The sequence below is a fragment of the Hemibagrus wyckioides genome, linkage group LG06, assembly GCF_019097595.1.
Source record: "Hemibagrus wyckioides isolate EC202008001 linkage group LG06, SWU_Hwy_1.0, whole genome shotgun sequence".
In the NCBI taxonomy this organism is placed as follows: Eukaryota; Metazoa; Chordata; class Actinopteri; order Siluriformes; family Bagridae; genus Hemibagrus; species Hemibagrus wyckioides.
The window spans coordinates 4,532,866-4,553,171 of NC_080715.1; the positions used below are offsets into that span (position 1 = coordinate 4,532,866).

At 39.3% G+C, this 20,306-nt stretch overlaps 3 protein-coding genes across 7 annotated transcripts in view; 2 read left to right on the forward strand and 1 right to left on the reverse strand.

Moving 5' to 3' along the window:
- Positions 1–186: 186 nt before the first annotated feature.
- adat3 (adenosine deaminase tRNA specific 3) lies at positions 187–1,771 on the forward strand. The gene has a single exon (XM_058391541.1). The coding sequence runs from the start codon at positions 663–665 to the stop codon at positions 1,686–1,688; it is 1,026 nt and encodes a 341-aa protein (XP_058247524.1). The 5' UTR covers positions 187–662; the 3' UTR covers positions 1,689–1,771.
- A 1,257-nt stretch (positions 1,772–3,028) lies between these two features.
- Positions 3,029–12,568, reverse strand: ormdl1 (ORMDL sphingolipid biosynthesis regulator 1). 4 transcript variants are annotated; one of them, XM_058392840.1, is made up of 4 exons: positions 12,452–12,539; positions 7,187–7,369; positions 5,858–6,009; positions 3,029–4,245 (listed from the first exon to the last, which is right to left on the reverse strand). In XM_058392840.1, exons 2-4 carry the CDS (start codon positions 7,358–7,360, stop codon positions 4,110–4,112), a joined length of 462 nt encoding a protein of 153 aa, XP_058248823.1. In that variant the 5' UTR covers positions 7,361–7,369; positions 12,452–12,539; the 3' UTR covers positions 3,029–4,109. The 4 variants fall into 4 exon arrangements, with proteins under 4 accessions (XP_058248823.1, XP_058248822.1, XP_058248820.1 ...); XM_058392839.1 differs by lacking the exon at positions 12,452–12,539 and adding an exon at positions 11,672–12,387; XM_058392837.1 differs by lacking the exons at positions 3,029–4,245; positions 5,858–6,009; positions 7,187–7,369 and adding an exon at positions 9,268–11,043 and having other exon boundaries at positions 12,452–12,568.
- Positions 12,569–12,862: 294 nt separating this feature from the next.
- The window catches only part of pms1 (PMS1 homolog 1, mismatch repair system component), a 28,976-nt gene continuing 21,532 nt past the window's right edge, over positions 12,863–20,306 (forward strand). Inside the window, exons 1-6 of one of the 2 annotated variants that reach the window (XM_058393422.1) lie at positions 12,883–12,958; positions 13,905–14,160; positions 15,814–15,956; positions 17,070–17,252; positions 17,519–17,621; positions 17,717–17,880. In XM_058393422.1, coding sequence (XP_058249405.1) covers positions 15,825–15,956; positions 17,070–17,252; positions 17,519–17,621; positions 17,717–17,880 — 582 coding nt within the window. In that variant the 5' untranslated portion in view covers positions 12,883–12,958; positions 13,905–14,160; positions 15,814–15,824. Of the gene's footprint in view, positions 12,959–13,904; positions 14,161–15,813; positions 15,957–17,069; positions 17,253–17,518; positions 17,622–17,716; positions 17,881–20,306 lie in introns of both variants that reach the window. The other variant, XM_058393424.1, reaches the window with a different exon arrangement.

Here is a 20,306-nt window from a genome sequence, read left to right on the forward strand (position 1 = left end):
ACGGAATGTAGCCAACCATTGCGCAGAATCCAGACAACACCAACCAATCAAAATACAGTACGCGGGCTCGGACGCAATACGAGTGGGAGTAAAAACGCCGACACGGAAAGTAGTTCCGATGCGCAACAAAAACATTTGATGTTGTTCCGCTTAATAAAGGAGACTTTGTGCAATTAACTGATTGGTTTAAAATATTATAATTAGATATGGTAAGTAAATATATTCAGAAGTTATTATTTTGATTATTATTTAGTATTTACCACGAGTTAATTCTTTCACAGAAAAGACTGGAACCTTGAATAGTGGACGTTGTTTCTAGGGATTTGCAAAATACTGACGGACAACATTTGCACCGCAGGACCTTTTTCCTCTTAAACGTGGGATTTTTATTTTAAAAGAAAAACAAAAAAACAGTTTTTTTTAAATGTTATTTATCACCAGTATTTAAATTTGATCATTTTTTAATTTTCTAAACCTATTAAGTTTCCTCTCACGAGCCGCGGTTAGTCACGTGCTTAGCCCTACAAGCAGAATATGAATACAAGAGAAAGCAGAATTTTCTAGAATATTTCGTATGAAACTGTGAAAAGGGCTTCACAATGAAGAACATGTGGCGTTAACATGCCACTGGACTGTGAGCTGTGTGCTTTAATTGAAAGTAAATGTTTAAAATGGAGCCCGAGACTAAAAAGAGAAAAGGCATGGAGTCTGATCCAGACTCTTCTTGGCATGTGATTCCTGTCCTGTCCGATGAAATGTCTGAGGAGGTGACACTGCTGGACGCTTACGCCGTCCCGATCACTGATAAACGCCAAACCTCGCGTCTGGTCAAAGACCTGTCTGTGGTCCATCCTTTAGCGGATCTCCAGCATATTAAAAGAGTGAGAGCTTGCAAGGACAAGAGCAGTCCTCATGCGTTAGAAGTGATCGTGTGTCTCGTCAGTGACATCTCCATCAGCGCACAAACTCGGCGTCCAACTTTGACCGATCTCCTGACCTCGAAAGACTTTAACCTCAAAGGCTTGGGAGAACCTTTCCTGGTCCGAATCCCAGCCCGAGCTCCTCTAACACGTCCGCAGTTCGAGCGAGCGAGCCTTCACTGGCCAACATCCTTCCACGAGGACAAACAAGTCACGCTCGGTTTGACGGGACAGCTCTTCACGTCCAGCCAGCAAGCCAAAATCCAGGAATACATGACGGCCGCAGTGGAGGCTGCGAGGTCCGGACGCGAGGAAGGCATGGATGCTGTAGGTGCTGCGATCGTCGACCCCAAATCAGGACGGATCATCACCGTGGGTCACGATCTGACCCGAGATCATCCACTTCACCACGCTGTGATGGTGTGTATCGACCTGGTGGCCTGGGCACAAGGAGGAGGAGTGTATCCCTACGGGAAACACCCAGCGTGCAGATACACCGTCTCGGACCCACTGATCTCGTCTGAGGAAAGCGCCCAGCCATACATCTGCACCGGGTACGAGCTCTATGTCACCAGAGAGCCCTGTGTGATGTGCGCCATGGCTCTCGTCCACTCCAGGATCAGCCGAGTTTTCTACGGAGCGAGTTCTCCGGACGGTGCTTTGGGCACCAAGTTTAAAATCCACTGCCAGAAAGGGCTGAATCATCACTTTGACGTTTATAAAGGAGTCATGAGGCAGACCTGCGAGGAACTGACTCTACTACACTGACTCCTTTCCTCAACACTGATTTTAATTAATGGATTTTTTCTTTTTCCATTTTAAATTTTATTTGGTTCTTAATTAAAGATATTTTCATATGATTTTGGTAAAGCTTGCCTCTTTAACACATTTAATCTTAAAAAAAAAATCATTAAATAATTATATTTAAATTAATATAAAAATAAATAAAGGTTTTATCTTCGATAAATATAAAACAAAATATAATTTAGTCTTTATGCAAATATTCTCTGCACAGGGAAAAAAAAAATCATATTTATTATAATTTAATATTTAAAAATATTTTCCACACTGAATCTCAGGTACTGAATCATTTATTATTTTATATAAATAAATAATACTTTAAAAAATTTATTTATTTTTGGTAATTTGAGTATAAACCTTTCAGTGATTCCTGCTGAACCGTTTGTTTCCCGAAGTTTTGGTGTTTAAAGACTTTGACCAGATCAACCTGAGTGTTTTAAAAACAGACGGAAAGAAGAAATAATTACAAAAGAGCGTGAGAAAGAGTCCATGCATTAATAGGAAATTGTAGCTGTAAGAGAAACAAAATACCAGAAAAGCAAAAAGTAAGAAAAAAAGGAGAGAAAGAAAGATAATTAAAGATAAAAAGAATTGTGGGGGGAAAATGAGAGACAGAAAGAGACTGGAAAAACAAAATGACCCTGAAAAATACAGAAAAGAAAAAGAATTTTAAAAAAGAGAAGGATAAAAAAAAAGAGAAAGATGAATTAAGACAGGAAAATGTGAAAAAAGAAGAAAAGGGGTGAGAGGAAAAAGACTAGAATTAAAGAAAGAAAGTGTAGAAGGAGAAGAAAGATGAATAAAGCTATAGGTATAAAGGCAATATTTAAAATGTAAAAGGAGAGAGAAACAAAAAATAAATAAATAAATAAATCAAGGATGGGAAGAAAGAGGAAAAGGAGGGAAGAAAAAAAATAATCAAGAAAAAACAGGGATAAAGAAATGAAAGAAAAGAATAAAGAAAAAAAGAGAAAGACCAGCAAGTGAGAGTGTGAAAGAGAGAGAAAGAGAGGGTGAGAGAGAGGGAGTGAGAGAGCTTCTGAGTGTGTTGTTCTGTGTGTTATGGGTTTGAAGCAAAGCTGCTGATTGGTCAGTAATAAAACCCACTGTGACATCACAAGTAGTCACAGTTTTAATGCTCGGTTTGTTTTTGTTGATGTTCCACGAGTGAATACACACTTGTGTACTGTAGAGTGACATCACAATGCGGTCAGATCCTGGATTCTGATTGGTCAGAAGGTGGTGGTGATGAGTTTTTTATAATAATGTTGATGAATATAGAGTAATGGACATTTCATACACACACAAACAGAAAATATCAGATTTATTTGTTTGCTCCTTCAACAAAAACAAATATAGTTGGTGAAGAAACCACCGCTGGATTGGGTGTTGTGTTGTTGCCATGGTAACACCCAGTCTGTAGTAAGCATAGTACCGTTTCAGTGTAATGAACACAGAACTTATCTTTTTTTTTTTTTCTTTTTTTTTTTGCTTAAAAAAATTGTATAAAAGTATTAAAGGAAAGAAGAATAAAAACACTTCAGGGTGGTGGAAGAGAAAGAGAGAGAGAGAGAGACACACAGACACATTCAGATGGAGACAGACAGAGAGAGACACTCAGAGAAAGAGAGAGAGACACTCAGAGAAAGAGAGAGAGACACTCAGAGAAAGAGAGAGAGACACTCAGACAGAGAGAGAGCACAAATCAGCCTTTATTAGACACAGGGTTTGTTTGAGCTCCAGTTAATACCATGAATAAACAGAGCCTCTCTGCTCCTGAAGAGATTCACAGTTACTCCTAATAAATGAGCAGACCGACTGGAACGAGTACATAAACATCCTCAGACTCGATCAGTAAACACTAAAACCTTGTTAATGCACGCTTGCTTCTTCTTCTTCTTTTTTTTGCATAAACCTATCAAAATACTTCATCTAACAAACGATTTCTGCAAAAAAAAATCATGCAAGTCTTTATTGTTTACCCCCCCCTTCTTTTTCTAAAGACCAACACTGAAAAGACGACATGATCCGACTCTTATAAAGAATCGTTTTTGTTTGCTTTTAAAACCTTTAGAAATCAAAAAGGAAAAAAAAGCCTCAAGTTAGTGCGCACCTACAAACAAATCCAAACGAAACGAACGAAACCAACACCGCCTCAGCTGTGAAACCCGGGCCAGCCCAGATCCATGAGGGAGCCGAAAGAAAAGGAATTAAATATTTATGTCTTTAAGTTAATGCTTGAGGCGTCATCACGTCCGCCCCGAGGTGCATCTAGGCAAAGACAGACACTTAATTATACTCTGTACAAAACTGCAAACTGAGAGAGAGACAGAGAGAGAGAGAGAGAGAGAGAGAGAGACACTTCTCAGCGTCCTTCCCTCTGGATGATTAATACTTGTTGATTCCGAAGAGCCGGACTCCGTGGAGCTGGGGCAGTTTGGGGATGAGGACACTCAGAAGGGACGCGGTGTTTATCACAAAGTGAGCCGTGTCGTACTTGGTGTAGAAGCTCGTCAGGAAATATCTGAAAGAGGTGAAAGGTTAGAGGTTAGAGTCAGGCTGTGTGTGTAGGATGTGCTGGTGTGTGTTAGGTACGGTGGCCGAGAAGTGCAAAACAAAAATAACAAATCTGAAAAAAGTAAAATAAAATAAATAAATAAATAAATAAAACTATAAAAAGGTAGGTATAGTTTATGAATGGAATTCTTCCCTCTGATTGGATGAGACATGTGTCGCTCACTATCTACAGGAAGTCCAGCAGGCTGCAGCAGTAGGAAGTGTATGAACACAGCTCTGCTCTTATAGCACTCTTTACATCCTTTAATCTAAAATAGTTTAGTCTCTGAAACATTCCTGCATTCTTCTGGTGTTTTTAGAGATCATTAACTAATCTTTACACCATAATACACTATGAGTATATCCAAAATCACGCCATATGAACACCCTTTCTTAAAATAGTGCTGAATGAACTCCATTTTCTTATAAACATAAATGTTTGTTATTTTCTTTAAAAGATTTAAAGTTGCACTATTGAAAAAAATTGTTTAAAGTGTAGGCAGGACTCCACACATGTACAAGAAATAATGTTCCATACACAATTTCCTACTTCCTGCATATCTTGAGTGATAGATGTCTCGTCCAATCAGTGGTAAGAATTCCATTCGCAAACTACACCTACCTTTTCCGCTCTGTCTGAATCGTCCTTGTGTTTTCGAATCAGTTATTGTGTCTTGTACTTCTTGGCCACTGTAGTTCTGCTGTCATGAGATGAACATGGAGAAACCACTTTCGAAACCATGGAGACGGAGATTGGGCTGCAGACTGAAACTAAACATCTAAACATTCTTTGTGTTGAAACTACACAATATTGGCAAAAGATTTGGGACGTCTGCCTTTACATGCACATGAATGTAATATGGAGTTGTCCCGCCCTTTGCAGCTATAACAGCTTCAACTCCTCTGGGAAGACTTTCCACAAGGTTTAGGAGTGTGTTTATGGGAATTTTTGACCATTCCTCTAGAAGCGCATTTGTGAGGTCAGGCACTGATGTTGGATGAGAAGGTCTGGCTCACAGTCAAAGGTGTTCTGTGGGGTTGAGGTCAGGACTCTGTGCAGGCCAGTCAAGTTCCTCCACACCAAACTCACTCATCCATGTCTTTATGGACCTTGCTTTGGTCACTGGTGTGCAGTCATGTTGGAACAGGAAGGGGTCATCCCCAAACTGTTCCCACAAAGCATGAAATTGTCCAAAATGTCTTGGTATGAAGCTGAAGCATTAAGAGTTCCTTTCACTGGAACTACAGGGCCGAGCCCGACACCTGAACTCAATGGTTTGAAGGGGTGTCCCGAAACTTTTGGGAATATAGAGTAAAATGAATGTCCTGGTTACGAAACTGGACTTTTTCTGTTCGTTTTGTGCTCCCATTTTTCTCTGCACTTTACCTTTTATGGAGTTTTGGGGGGCACAATGCAAATGAGCAGATGATCAACACAGACATGAGTATGAAGAAAAAGAAATCTTTGTTTCTGCAGAATCTGATGCACCTTGTCACTTATAAGGTAGAAATCTGAGAGAAAACAAAACTGTTTTGAAAAATAAAAATGTTTAAAAAAAAGACAACGCACAAATACGTACAAAATGATGGGTGAAATTGTGAAGAACTTTCTGGACGATGTGAACTGTACGCCGTAATCCAGCTGTTCCCAGTGTGTGAGGAGTCTGGCTTTGCCCTGGTCTGGAGTCTCGAATGGTGTCCCTTTTACCGCGTGCATGAACACATACATTCCCTGAAAGAGATAACATGGAAACATGGAACATCAGAGATCTCACACTACTATTTTAATAGTTTTCTTTTAGTACTTCAGAATCTTTCAACTCTGACAACAGCAGCAGATATATACATTTACATTACTGGACAGACGCCTTTATCCAGAGCAACGCACTTTTTTGTGGGGTGGTGTTACACTATATTGGCAAAAGTTTTAGGACACCCCTCCGAATCATTAAATAAAGGTGTTGTTTTTCAGGGGTTGGACTCGGCCCCTTAGTTCCAGTGAAAGGAACTCTTAAGCTTCAGCTTCATACCAAGACATTTTGGACAATTTCATGCTCCCAACTTTGTGGGAACAGTTTGGGGATGACCCCTTCCTGTTCCAACATGACTGCACACCAGTGACCAAAGCAAGGTCCATAAAGACATGGATGAGTGAGTTTGGTGTGGAGGAACTTGACTGGCCTGCACAGAGTCCTGACCTCAACCCCATAGAACACCTTTGGGATGAATTAGAGTGGAGACTGTTCCCACAAAGTTGGGAGCATGAAATTGTCCAAAATGTCTTGGTATGAAGCTGAAGCTTAAGAGTTCCTTTCACTGGAACTAAGGGGCTGAGCCCAAACCCTGAATTCAAGGATTTGGAGGGGTGTCCCAAAACTTTTGGCAATATAATTTAGCTCAAGTGGTTAAGACTCTGGGTTGTTGATCGGAAGATCAGAGTTCAACCCTCAGCACTGCTAAGCTGCCAGCGTTGGGACCTTTAAGCAAACCCTCTCTGCTCCAGGAGGCACTGTATCATGGCTGACCCTGCGCACTGACCCAGACACTCCAACGTACATGTGACAAAGGCTACTTCTTAATCAAATCCACACAAGATATACAAGCTCCTTCACTTTAACTCTCAGTAAGAACTGAATGGACATTGAATGGGTTCTCTCTCATTTCAGGTCTCTTGGCTTAGCTCCGCCCCTTTGCCTTGACAGGGAACTCACAGGGGGGTAACAGACTGCTTCAAGAAAACAGGATTGTTACATGAAGATAAAAATGGCAGGAAACTCGGCTGCCCGCCTGCGTCACACCGACGTCTCGCCTCTTTGTTGGTGTGGGAGTCAGGATGCACCGATTGTTCAGAGAGAAAATGCTGTGGAATAAAATATCATTAAAAAAACAGTAAAACATGGAGGACTTACCAAGTTGTGAATAACGTTGGTGAGAGTCCACACCACGGGAACGCTGAAGAACGGAATGCTCAGGAGCACAATATGAAGCATTCCCACGCCGAGCGCGTACGTCAGCCAGATCCCCCGACTGTTCATGACACGAGTGTTGGGGTTCCCCTCGCTGTGGGCTACACCAACATTCATCCTGACCTCCTGAGGAACACCACCAGCAGGTTAATACACAACATCTAAAAAGAGAAACATCACTGCACGACTGTGTAGAATTCTGCACTCTGATTGGTCAGAAGGTGTGGATTAGTTCTCTGCAAGAGCCGCGCAGGTTTACATTAATATACACTCGCTCGGACGCACGATCGTCTCTATAGCAACAGTTCAAAGCCTTTTCCGCAGAGACAATCCTCGTAATCTAATAAACATTTTAAAAAGACATTTAAGTATTTACTGGAAGGATTCTCCAGTGTCAAGCTTTCAGACAAAGGAGTTTATGCTTCTTTGCTGTTTCTCAGGAACATGATGAATCATTAACTTTCTAAGTACACCGATCAGGCATAACATTATGACCACCTGCCTAATATTGTGTTGGTCCCCCTTCTGCTGGCAAAACAGCCCTGACCTGTTGAGGCATGGAATCCACTAGATCCCTGAAATATCTACAGATCCCTGCTGTGGTATCTGGCACCAAGATGTTAGCAGCAGACCCTTAAAGTCCTGTAAGTTGAAAGGTCGAGCCTCCGTGGTCCACTTAAAGGATACTTACAGGACTTAAAGGATACTTTTGATAGATACTGACCACTGCGGACCGGGAACACCCCACAAGAGCTGCAGTTTTGGAGATGCTCTGATCCAGTGGTCTGGCCATCACAATCTGGCCCTTCATCAAACTCGCTCAAATCCTTATGCTTGTCCATTTTTCCTGCTTCTAACATCAACTTTGAGGACAAAATGTTCACTTGCTGCCTAATATATCCCACCCACTAACAGGTGCCATGATGAGGAGATCATCAGTCTTATTCACTTCACCTCACACTGGTCACTCTGGTTATGCCCAATCGGTGTGTATTATTTTTATTTTAACTTCAAGAAAGAGGAAAAAAGAGAGACGAGGTTAGCGAGAGAAAGACTGTTTATAGATGCTATAAGGCGAGTGGAAACAGGAACTAACTTGTTTTGTGGAATTTACACGACATTAAATATAGAAATCATTGCGTTGTTTATTAAGTAATAAAAGTTGGTCTAGACAAATGTTTCATTTGGTTTAGGTGAGGGCTGTAGGTTAATTGATTTTTTTTTTAATTTTAATAGAGTGCTAATCATTCTGGAGATAAAGATGTCCCTGTGACAGAATACAGACTTAACAGACTTAAAGAAAAACAGCTATCATGATCCTAATGTGTCACCATAATGACGGCAAGCGGCTCTAACGTAGCTATAGATGTGTATTTAAACATGAAATTTTATTTGTCTCTTACAGAATCATAGTGATCTGCTTTCCTTTCTGACTGCCTGGGTCATAAAGAGTAGAATTAAAAAATAAAATAGAATTTTTTAAAAAAGAGATAAAAATAGAGTTGGAATTAAAAACAAACAATTTTCAGTAAAAACAAAGAGAAAAAATTAAATTGATTAAAAATGAAAAAAAGAAGAAGAAGTCAGAACTAACAAATAGAATTATTGGTAAAGAGAATTAATGAGAAAAAAACAGAATTCAAACAGAAAAATAATTATTGATAAAAGCAATGGGGTAAAATTAAATTAAAAAAGAAAAATGTAGTCAGTATGAAAAAAGAAAGAATTACTGGTGAAAAACAAAAGGAAAAAAGAACAGAATTAAAAATGTGAATAATATAGTCAGAATTAAAACAAATAAAATTATCAGTAAAAACAAAAGGAAAAAATAAAATTAAAAATGATTTTTAAAAACATAGTCAGAATTAACAAACAGAATTATTGGTAAATAGAATTAATGAAAAAATAGTCAGAATTAAAACAGAAATAGAATTATCTGTAAAAGCAAAGGGGAAAAATGAAATGGAATTAACAATGAGAAAAATAGTCTGAATTAAAAGAGAAATAAAGTAGAAAAACAGGAAGAGGACTGTAGCGCCACCACACCTGCCATATGACAGTCATTTAGTGACACTCTTTAATAACGTGGCTTTATATAACAGTGCAGTCCTTCAGAAACAATACAAACACTTGCAGTGACACATGACGCTTATTAAGTGACGTGAGGAGGACGTGAGGAAGATGTGAGGATGCCTGGTCCCGCTGAGGGACTGGTTACAGTGTGAACACTGGAAAAGTTGCCCTTTTTTTGTTTCTTTCTCATCTAGGGAAAAGATATGTACAGTTGACCCGAGCGATACGATATGATAGAAATATTGTGATAAATGATGTCATGATACAATCTTCTCATATATTGTTGGTATTCTGATGCGTTTATTTTTTATTACCCGTGCATTTAAATAAAAGAAATATTTACAAATAAACTCCTGAGCAAAAAGTTTAGGTTTTTTTTTATTATTATTTTATTTATTTACTTTTATTTATTTTTAAAAATTGACACCATGCCCAAGATTGTGACACCTAAAAATTCTGGCAAATTGTCTTTTTTTTTTTACCACTAGATTTTTATTTATTTAATTAATGAATTAAATGATAATGTAAGTGTTACACACAAAAATGGTCTAAAAAATTCGCTATGTTCTTTTATTTCAGGCAAAAAACCTTTTGGAAAATTCTCTTAAACACACGATAAAGGTTCAGTTTTAATGCAGCATTTTGGTTTGGCCGTCAATCTGTTACCTAAATTATTTTAATGTGATATTTTTGTCATCTCATCCAGCCTGAATCTACAGCAATTATCCATGAAGTGTGTGTTTAAACTTTTCTAGCATTTATATTGTCATTAATAAAGACCAACAACAGATTTTCCCCAAATCCACATGTGTATACTCGCTCCGGTCGCTACAGCAAAGACCGGAAGGAAAACAAACACTTTTCCAAGGCTGTAGTTTGGTATCAGCTCGCTCAGAGTCGCACAATTCTAAAACACACACAAAAATTGGTTCTCTGAACATCTAACAAAACCAAACATCGTCTGCGGAACTAAGATACATGTGAGACGCAGCGTCCGAGTCTGAAACACCTCAGGTATATAATACTATATAATAATAATAATAATAATAATAATAATAATAATAATAATAATAATAATACAGAGGAACTAGATCAGTCATGGTTTTCCTCTGGCATTTCAAAATACTGGAGCTGGAAAATCATCAAATCCCTCAATGAGACGCGACAAAAACATGACCTTCATTAAATACTGTTCAATTGTGTTACACAGACGGTTTCACTGTCTGCTGCACTGCTCCAACAATGACCAGCCCCTGATCGGCGCCGTTCCCGGTCGGCCAGCCCCTGATCGGCGCCGTTCCCGGTCGGCCAGCCCCTGATCGGCGCCGTTCCCGGTCGGCCAGTCCCTGATCGGCGCCGTTCCCGGTCGGCCAGTCCCTGATCGGCGCCGTTCCCGGTCGGCCAGTCCCTGATCGGCGCCGTTCCCGGTCGGCCAGTCCCTGATCGGCGCCGTTCCCGGTCGGCCAGTCCCTGATCGGCGCCGTTCCCGGTCGGCCAGTCCCTGATCGGCGCCGTTCCCGGTCGGCCAGTCCCTGATCGGCGCCGTTCCCGGTCGGCCAGTCCCTGATCGGCGCCGTTCCCGGTCGGCCAGTCCCTGATCGGCGCCGTTCCCGGTCGGCCAGTCCCTGATCGGCGCCGTTCCCGGTCGGCCAGTCCCTGATCGGCACCATTTGAGCAAGAGTTTCCTTCATGATTTCTCACATTTCACCGTTTCTTTCCTTAACATTCTTGATAGATAGATAGATAGATAGATAGATAAATAAATAAATAAATAAATAAATGACTTCTAAACTATTATTTTCTATTCTATAATAAAACTATTCTAAAAATTTCTTCCTGTAACCTAATTTGTAATTCAACGAGCCTGAGAGACTGGACTGGGAGAAATAGGACTGAGGGAGCACTATCTTTTTTCCTGACAGATTTGTTTCCTTCGATTTCACAAAATCAACACTTTAAACCTGAACATTCCTGCAGAGGAAGGCACTTTCTGTCCTCTCTGATTTAAATAACCCACTTCAGCTGGCTTGTTTGTCAGTTTTTAGATGCAAAGTTCAGAGTTTCCCAACACGGTCTGTGTGCTCATCCCTGTCCTCTTACATAACCCCACACGGCTGATAAGACTTTACACCATCATATCTGACCAGATGCCACGTTTCACACATCTGTTCCTGATCTCATGCTCTGATTAAAGAAATATCATAACAACATATATACACATTTTATACACAAGTGTACGCTTATCATGTCCGGTTAGTTATCTTCCTGTAAATAAACAATACTCTTATTTCAGCTGTAAAGAGGTACAAGTAAAATAAAGAACGATCATAATATTAATAAATATCATTCATTTACCTGAAGGGAATGTAGAATGGCTAGTCGAATAGATTAAATAAGAGCAAAAGAGTACAATTATAGTGTCGCTTCATGATGATTAATATGATTTTAATCTATTAAAAAACCTAAAAATCCACATTAAACATGGACAAAAATCCAAAACATTAACTCAAGACAAACAAAGCGCGCGTGCACCTAAATCTCACGCGCAGCCTTAAAAATGATTGATTAATGAATTAAATTTCCAATATTTAAATCAGTGATATTTCTTCCCCCAAACAAAATGCATTTTGAACCTCTGCATTTCTTCTCTGATGCAATATTTGTTTTTAAAGCCAACCTTGCAATGCGTTAAGAAAACGCAGATGTTTACTAGCTAGCTTCAGGCTAGCGGACTTGGTTTAGCTAGCTCGCTAGTCCTTAGTTAGCACAGGTTGCTAAATAGCTAAAGATAAAATTTATTTTATTTTTCCATGATTACAAATTGTTTCGGGGTTGTTTTTATCCATTTCTACATGCTTTAATATTAAAATAATAATAATAATAATCCACGGCCTTTAATGCAGAGACTAAAACAACACCGTTAGACCGGCTGTGTCCCAATCCGCAGCTCTCACTATTCACTCACTAGGTAGTGCGCGAGGGTGCTGATTAGGACACAGCCCACTGAGACTTAAAAAGACTAAATCAACACAACACCAGTTGATTTGCTTTCGGCTGCAAAGATAAATCAACGCCAACATGAACGTAAATGAAAAATAATGTCATTTTGCAATCTATGAAATAGAAATAACCTACCTTAATCAGAAAATAAACTAATTTAATAAAAAACCCTGTTCCCGGACCCTGTTGCTCTAACACTCGTCCTCTCTTTATGCCTAGGTTCGCACTGGTAAATAGCTTAAGGCGTGGACCCGCCCCCTAAAAGTGTATCCTCCAATTACACCTCTGCAGACTCGCTAACGGGGGCGGGGAGATTCTCAGAAAGTGCGAAATACTTTACTAAAAACAACACTTTATATATTCCAAGAATATAGATCATAAACATATCGTTGTTTTTAGTTTTTAAGTTAAATTCTTTGACGTAGAAACATCGCTTCACCTTCAAGTCTGCGCTGTGATTGGTCTATCAACCGAGTAAAGATGACGGAACACCAGCGCAGCCAATCGGAACAGAGAATTGTAGATGACGTCAAAAAGAAATACGCGCTTAATTGTGATTATTTTGGGATTTACTTCCGCGTTGGAGACTCGGCATGGTTATTGCTGTATAAAAATAAAAATATTCCAGGATTTCATCCTTTTGTGAGTAATTTAACAAATTTAATAAAACTGTAAATGTAGAATAAATGACTGCGCTTTGCTGTATCGATTATAAGAATAAATCTATTGCACCGGTGTTTATCTCCATCCTGTGCTGTAACTGTACTGGTGCACTATGAAGACACTGACTGTACTCTGTATGGAGAATTACTTTCTCCTTCTTTAACCTGTCTGTCGGTGGATCTAGGCCACAACTGAGCAGATCAGCAGCTGGATCTGCCTGGTTTTAAAACCACTTCTGAGTTAAAACACCTCCAAAAGTTCCATATGTGTTATAAAACTGGAGGATGAAGAGCAGACACTGTGCATGGAGGAAAGATGAGTCTCTAACTCATAGGTTCTTAACCTTGGAGTCACCAGAGATTTAATTTATGAATAAACCAAATGTGCATAAATACAGGAGTTTAAGTACTTGAGGTCAACAGTCCAGAGTAATGGAGAGTGTGGGAAGAGGTAAAGAAGCGAGTGCATGCAGGTTGGAATGGGAGGAGAAAGGTGTCAGGAGTTCTGTGTGATAGAAAAATATCAGCGAGAATCAAGGGGAAGGTGTACAGGACAGTGAAGGGAAAAGCTGAAAGAGTAATAATAATGATAATAATAATAATAATAATAATAATAATAATAATAATAATAATTATAACATCCTGTCTGATGAAGATGATAACTAATACTTCTACTCATACAATTTTATTAGCCTTTATGCATTCCATTTGGATTGATACATCGATTTAAAATGAATGATTGCACACAATCAAATAAATTATTATAGACAATTGCAGACCACCGGATTTTCTAGTAAATGTAACACTTTCAAAAGTCTACCATACACTGATCAGGCATAACATTATGACCACCTGCCTAATATTGTCTTTTGCTACCAAAACAGCTCTGACCCGTCCTGCACTGTATTCTGACCCCTTTCTATCAGAACCAGCATTAACTTCTTCAGCAGTTTGAGCAACAGTAGCTCGTCTGTTGGATCGGATCACACGGGCCAGCCTTCTCTCCCCGCGTGCATCAGTGAGCCTTGGCTGCCCATGACCCTGTCTCCGGTTCACCACTGTTCCTTCCTTGGACCACTTTTGATAGATACTGACCACTGCAGACCGGGAACACCCCACAAGAGCTGCAGTTTTGGAGATGCTCTGATCCAGTGGTCTAGCCATCACAATTGGGCCTTTTAGGTGAAACTCGCTCAAATCCTTACACTTGTCAATTTTTCCTGCTTCTAACACATCAACTTTGAGGACAAAATGTACACTTGCTGCCTGATATATCCCACCCACTAACAGGTGCCATGATGAGGAGATCATCAGTCTTATTCACTTCACCTCTCACTGCTCACAGTGTTCTACCTGATCGGTGTACGTTATAATAATTGAGAATGACTCTGAAATCAAATAAAAAATCATATTGTGTTGTATCAGGGCATATTTTGTGTTATCGTTATGAATCGAAGTGGTAAGCCTAAGCTCCTGCAGCACTTTATTCTCTCTAACTGCTTTCGTGTGAAATGTTCTTTACACTTGTGAAATACAGTACGTGAATCTGATTAAGTTTGATGAACCAAAATATTTGCTAGCAGTTATTTGAAGGACGCAAAATGTGTGATGTAGGGATGTAGCAGCTGCATCTCCTGACTTTTGTTAGATGTATAGAGTGAAGATCAGGTGACACTGATTAATTGAACATAGACTATATTGTCATATAGTCAAATCATAGAGTTCAGGTGTTGTTTTTCAGGGGTTGGGCTCGGCCCCTTAGTTCCAGTGAACGTGAACTCTTAATGCTTCAGCTTCATACCAAGACATTTTGGACAATTTCATGCTCTTTGTGGGAACAGTTTGGGACTGACCCCTTCCTGTTCCAACATGACTGAACACCAGTGACCAAAGCATTGACCATTCCTCTAGAAGAGCATTTGTGAGGTCAGGCACTGATGTTGGACGAGAAGGTCTGGCTCACAGTCTTCACTCTAATTCATCCCAAAGGTGTTCTATGGGGTTGAGGTCAGGACTCTGTGCAGGTCAGTCAAGTTCCTCCACACCAAACTCACTCATCCATGTCTTTATGGACCTTGCTTTGGTCACTGGTGTGCAGTCATGTTGGAACAGGAAGGGGTCATCCCCAAACTGTTCCCACAAAGAGCATGAAATTTTCCAAAATGTCTTGGTATGAAGCTGAAGCATTAAGAGTTCCTTTCACTGGAACTAAGGGGCCGAGCCCAACCCCTGAAAAATAACACCTGAACTCAATGGGGTGTCCCAATACTTTCGGCAATATAGTGTATCAAGAACCGGTGTCCCACCTTTCTGTGTCTGATGTATAACAATTATATTTGATGCGTAATACCTCTTTTTAGCGTTCTTTTATATATTGATTTGTTATAAGTGCTATGTACAGTAATGCAGTGTGCTTTTATAAAGCATTAGTGAAAGTTTAATCCTTGAAAAGTTAAGATTCTCGCTCTAACTGAACGCCTACAAGGCGAGCAAGCAGAGTTACTGAATTTTACAGCGACAGAAATTAGGTTTGCACTGCGAATGATCACGGGATTATGAGATCTTTGACTTTTTCATATTGTAATGAATGACAAGAGATGATTTCCTGAAGCTGCAGGATGTTAGTGGATGGATCAGTTGAAAGGAAAGCTGAGATATTTTGTGATGTTTGCCCTTTTTTTAATCTTTGAAGTTATTCATTTTAAAATATCTAAAGAATCTAGATTTATCTGTTTTTTACAAATAATTTATACATGAAAGGCTTAAAGAATGAGATTTAAATAAAAAGATTCCTATCACGTCTCTAATGGATCCATCTTCTCTCCTTCTCTGAAGCTGAATGAGGCATGAAGGCTCTTCCCCCAGACACGGTGCGGCTACTGTCCAGCTCTCAGGTGATCACGTCTGTCCTAAACGTCGTTAAGGAGCTGATCGAGAACTCGCTTGATGCTGGATCCACAAGCCTAGAAATCAAACTGGTAAATTCATGAATATGTCTAAAACCTTCGAATCGTGCTCATGAAAACCAAATGATGCTGGAGATTATAACACAGTGTTTGTCTTTCTCTTTACTGTCCTTCCTTCATTTTTCAGTTTTTTGTAGTCTTCTTGTGTCTTACGCTGCCTAATGTTGATATTCAGGTTTTTATTAGAGTTTTAATTCTTACAGGATTTTACTTGTTGAAGAATCGAATAACAATAAGAAAGTTTTGACAGTCCTCCAAAGACGACTCCTGAGATACCAAATTTTTACAATTTTAGAAACCTTTTTCATTATTTTAAGATACTGAATTTATCATTGTAGCATTTTTCTCAATATTCCAAAATAATACATTACAAGTTTTGACTTTTTCTAATTATTCTGAGGTACTGAATTAGAATTTTAGATTTGTTTTCTCAATATTCTGAGGTATTAAATTATAATTTTTTTCTCAGTATTGTGAGATCATTTGCTAAAATTTTAGAATTATTCTCGATATTCTAAGATACAAAATTATACTTATATATATAATTTTTGTATTTTTCTTGATATTTTGTTATACTAAATTATAAAAAATTTAGATTTTTTTTTTTCAACTGAACTTTCTCATTTTTCTGAGATACTAAATGATCAAGAAAGAATTTTTCTTGATATTTTTTTTATATTAAATTATACTTTAAAATTCTTCTCATTATTCTGAGTTATTAAATTAATATTTTAGAATTTGTTCTCAGTATTATGAGATACTAAATTATAATTTTAGAATTATTCTCGGTATTCTGAGATATTAAATCATCATTTTAGAATTTTATCTCAGTATTGTGAGATACTTTGTTAAAATTATAGAATTTTCTCAGACACTAAATTATAATTTTAGAATTGTCTTGATATTCTGGTATGCTAGATTATTATTTTAGAATTTCTTCTCAGTTTTTTTCCTTCAGTATTTTTTCTCAGTTTTTTTCTCAGATTTTCTGAGTATTGTTAAATACTAAATTATACTTATATATAATTTTAGAACATTTCTAGACATTCTCAGTTAATAATTCAGAAAAATATGCTGAACAGCTGCAGCGGGTCACTCAGTAATAAGGTCGTGTTTTGATTTTAGGAGAATTATGGCTTGGATCGTATCGAGGTGCGAGACAACGGCTCTGGAATCAAAGCTGCTGATGCTCCTGTGATGGCGGTGAAACATTACACCTCTAAAATCTCCTGCCATGAAGATCTGGAGCGTCTCCAGACCTACGGCTTCAGAGGAGAAGCTCTGGGGTCCATATGTGCCGTTTCTGAGGTGATATTTCAGCTCTTTTATAACCCACAGGGATGATTGTGTCCTTAATAATAGCTCGTCTAATGGATTGTTTGGAATTTAGTCTTTAAATCCAGACACAGTCATGTTTGGATAACTTTCTTGAATAAAAAGAAAAGGAAAACTCAGCATAAACCAGAAATCTGATTAAAAAACAGCAGATATCTGTGTGTAAGTGTGTTTAATATATCCAGAGGGTTAATCTGTGCTTTTTATTATGTAAAGGTCAGTGTTGTTTTCACTTCCAGGTCGTCATCGCCACCAAAACAGCTGACGATGACATCAGCACTCAGTACACGCTCGACTTCAAGGGGTGTGTGGTCTCTCAGCGGCCCTCGCACCTAGGACAAGGTAAACGTGTCACGATCATATTAAATATATATAAATACATATTTCCGATATTACACAAACAACATCCGCAGAAACATCCTGCTGTCTTCCCACAGGTACCACTGTGTGTGCGCTGAAACTGTTCAAGAACCTTCCTGTCAGGAGGCAGTATTACTCCAACAGCAAGAAGTGCAAAGACGAGCTGAAGAAGGTCCAGGATCTGCTCATGGCTTATGCCATCATCAAGCCTGAGCTGAGGGTCGTGTTCACACACAATAAGGTTTGTATCTCAGAACGCCGCATCATTAGAGATGTCACTGTACACAATATTGCCAAAAGTTTTGGGACATCTGCCTTTACATGCACATGAATGTAATATGGAGTTGTCCCGCCCTTTGCAGCTATAACAGCTTCAACTCTTCTGGGAAGGCTTTCCACAAGGTTTAGGAGTGTGTTTATGGGAATTTTTGACCATTCCATTAGAAGCTCATTTGTGAGGTCAGACACTGATGTTGGACGAGAAGGTCTGTCTCACAGTCTCTGCTCTAATTCATCCCAAAGATATTCTATGGGTTTGAGGTCAAGACTCTGTGCAGGCCAGTCAAGTTCCTCCACACCAAACACACTCATCCATGTCTTTATGGACCTTGCTTTGGTCACTGGTGTGCAGTCATGTTGGAACAGGAAGGGGTCATCCCCAAACTGTTCCCACAAAGAGCATGAAATTGTCCAAAATGTCTTGGTATGAAGCTGAAGCATTAAGAGTTCCTTTCACTGCAGCTAAGGGGCCAAGCCCGAGTCCTGAAACACAACACCTGAATTCAATGATTTGGAGGGGTGTCCCAAAACTTTTGGCAGTATAGTGTATGACGTGATGTTTCACATTTCTGTAAAATTGCTGTACTTTGCTATAGAGATATTACACAGTGTAGCAGGTTGTTTCATATTTATTTTGCCTGTAATAATATGTTTGGCCACTTGGTGGCGACAAATGCCTACAAAAAGTCTCCGTTGGTCTCACCGCAGCGCAACAGGATGCAGGGTTAAATGAGCGTTTCTTACCTGCTGACGTCAGCACTCACGTCACAGCAGCAGCTTGGATGTAAAAGGTTGTTTTAAAAGGCACCTGTTAAAGGCATTATTTACCTTTTTTCTGTAAGTTCAGAAATATTTAGAAAGATTTTGGAAAAGAAAGCTTTCGAAAATGATTTGAAATGATGTGCCTCATATAAATATACATTTTTGTGACTGCGTGTCTCGACATTGTTTTATCATTTTACTGTTTTAACATCCCTGCCTTCAATAACCTGAGCTCATTAGTCAGGGGCGACATCCTGCCAAGAGACATAGCTTAAATCCTGACAGCACGCTCGTACCCAGGGAACGTACCTCCACCAATCACTTTCCTGCTTTCCTGGAAAGCTGATGTTGAAGTCTGTTCCCCGGTCGTCTTCATTTTGGCTCTCCTTCCTGACAAATGTACGCAGGAGAAAATACTCTTTGTCAAATGTGATAAAATATATGAACAGAGTGACATTTTCAAGGAAAACCCAAGCGTTTTTAACCTGTACAAAATTCGTCATATCAGCCCTGTGTGTGTGTGTGTGTGATTACCTAGTACTTTAATAACTAAATTCACTTATAAGCAAAGTCTAATGGCAGTTTTTTTTAATTGGAGCTTTTAAAACACGTGGCTATATAAAGCAAATATTACAACATTGTGGGCGTGGCCTGTCCAGCAATTCTGTAAAGGTGCTCAAACTGAATTAAATCATTCATTTAAAACACATTTGCGTGACCGCACGTTCCTCCTGAAAATCTCTAAAATAAGGAGATTTCATTATTCAATTCATTTACATTATATTTTTTTCCATTTATTCCTTAACATTTTATGTTAATCACCTGCCCCCAACAAGTGCCCCAAGACTTGTACACTATATTGGCAAAAGTTTTGGGACGTCTGCCTTTACATGCACATGAATGTAATATGGAGTTGCCCCGCCCTTTGCAGCTATAACAGCTTCAACTCTTCTGGGAAGGCTTTCCACAAGGTTTAGGAGTGTGTTTATGGGAATTTTTGACCATTCCTTAACAAGCGCATTTGTGAGTTCAGGCACTGATGTTGGACGAGAAGGTCTGGCTCACAGTCTCCGCTCTAATTCATCCCAAAGGTGTTCTATGGGGTTGAGGTCAGGACTCTGTGCAGGTCCAGTCAAGTTCCTCCACACCAAACTCACTCATCCATGTCTTTATGGACCTTGGTTTGTCATGTTGGAACAGGAAGGGGTCATCCCCAAACTGTTCCCACAAAGAGCATGAAATTGTCCAAAATGTCTTGGTATGAAGCTGAAGCATTAAGAGTTCCTTTCACTGGAACTAAGGGGCCGAGCCCGACACCTGAAAAACAACACCTGAAAATGATTTGGAGGGGTGTCCCAATACTTTTGGCAATATAGTGTGTTATAATTTTTTGTTTCTTCATTTATTCATGTGTAATTAAATCTGTACTACAGTCCCAGTATAACCAGAGGTTAAGTTGAAAAAGATTGGAGTTGTTCTTTAACCTGGGCGTTGTCCAGATTTAGCAGTGTGACCGCAAGATTAGCCACTAAGCCGACTCAAATAAGGCTATGGCTGAAGGCCTAAGGCTGTCATCTAAGCCTAATGTAATGAGTGGTGTGAGGTTTACAGGTTTGACTTTAAGTG

What these genes read in the sequence shown, in the direction of transcription:
- adat3 (XM_058391541.1), top strand. Translation starts at nt 663, where the DNA reads ATGTTTAAAATGGAGCCCGAGACTAAAAAGAGAAAAGGCATGGAGTCT.
- ormdl1 (XM_058392837.1), bottom strand. Translation starts at nt 11,007, where the DNA reads ATGAAGGAAACTCTTGCTCAAATGGTGCCGATCAGGGACTGGCCGACC.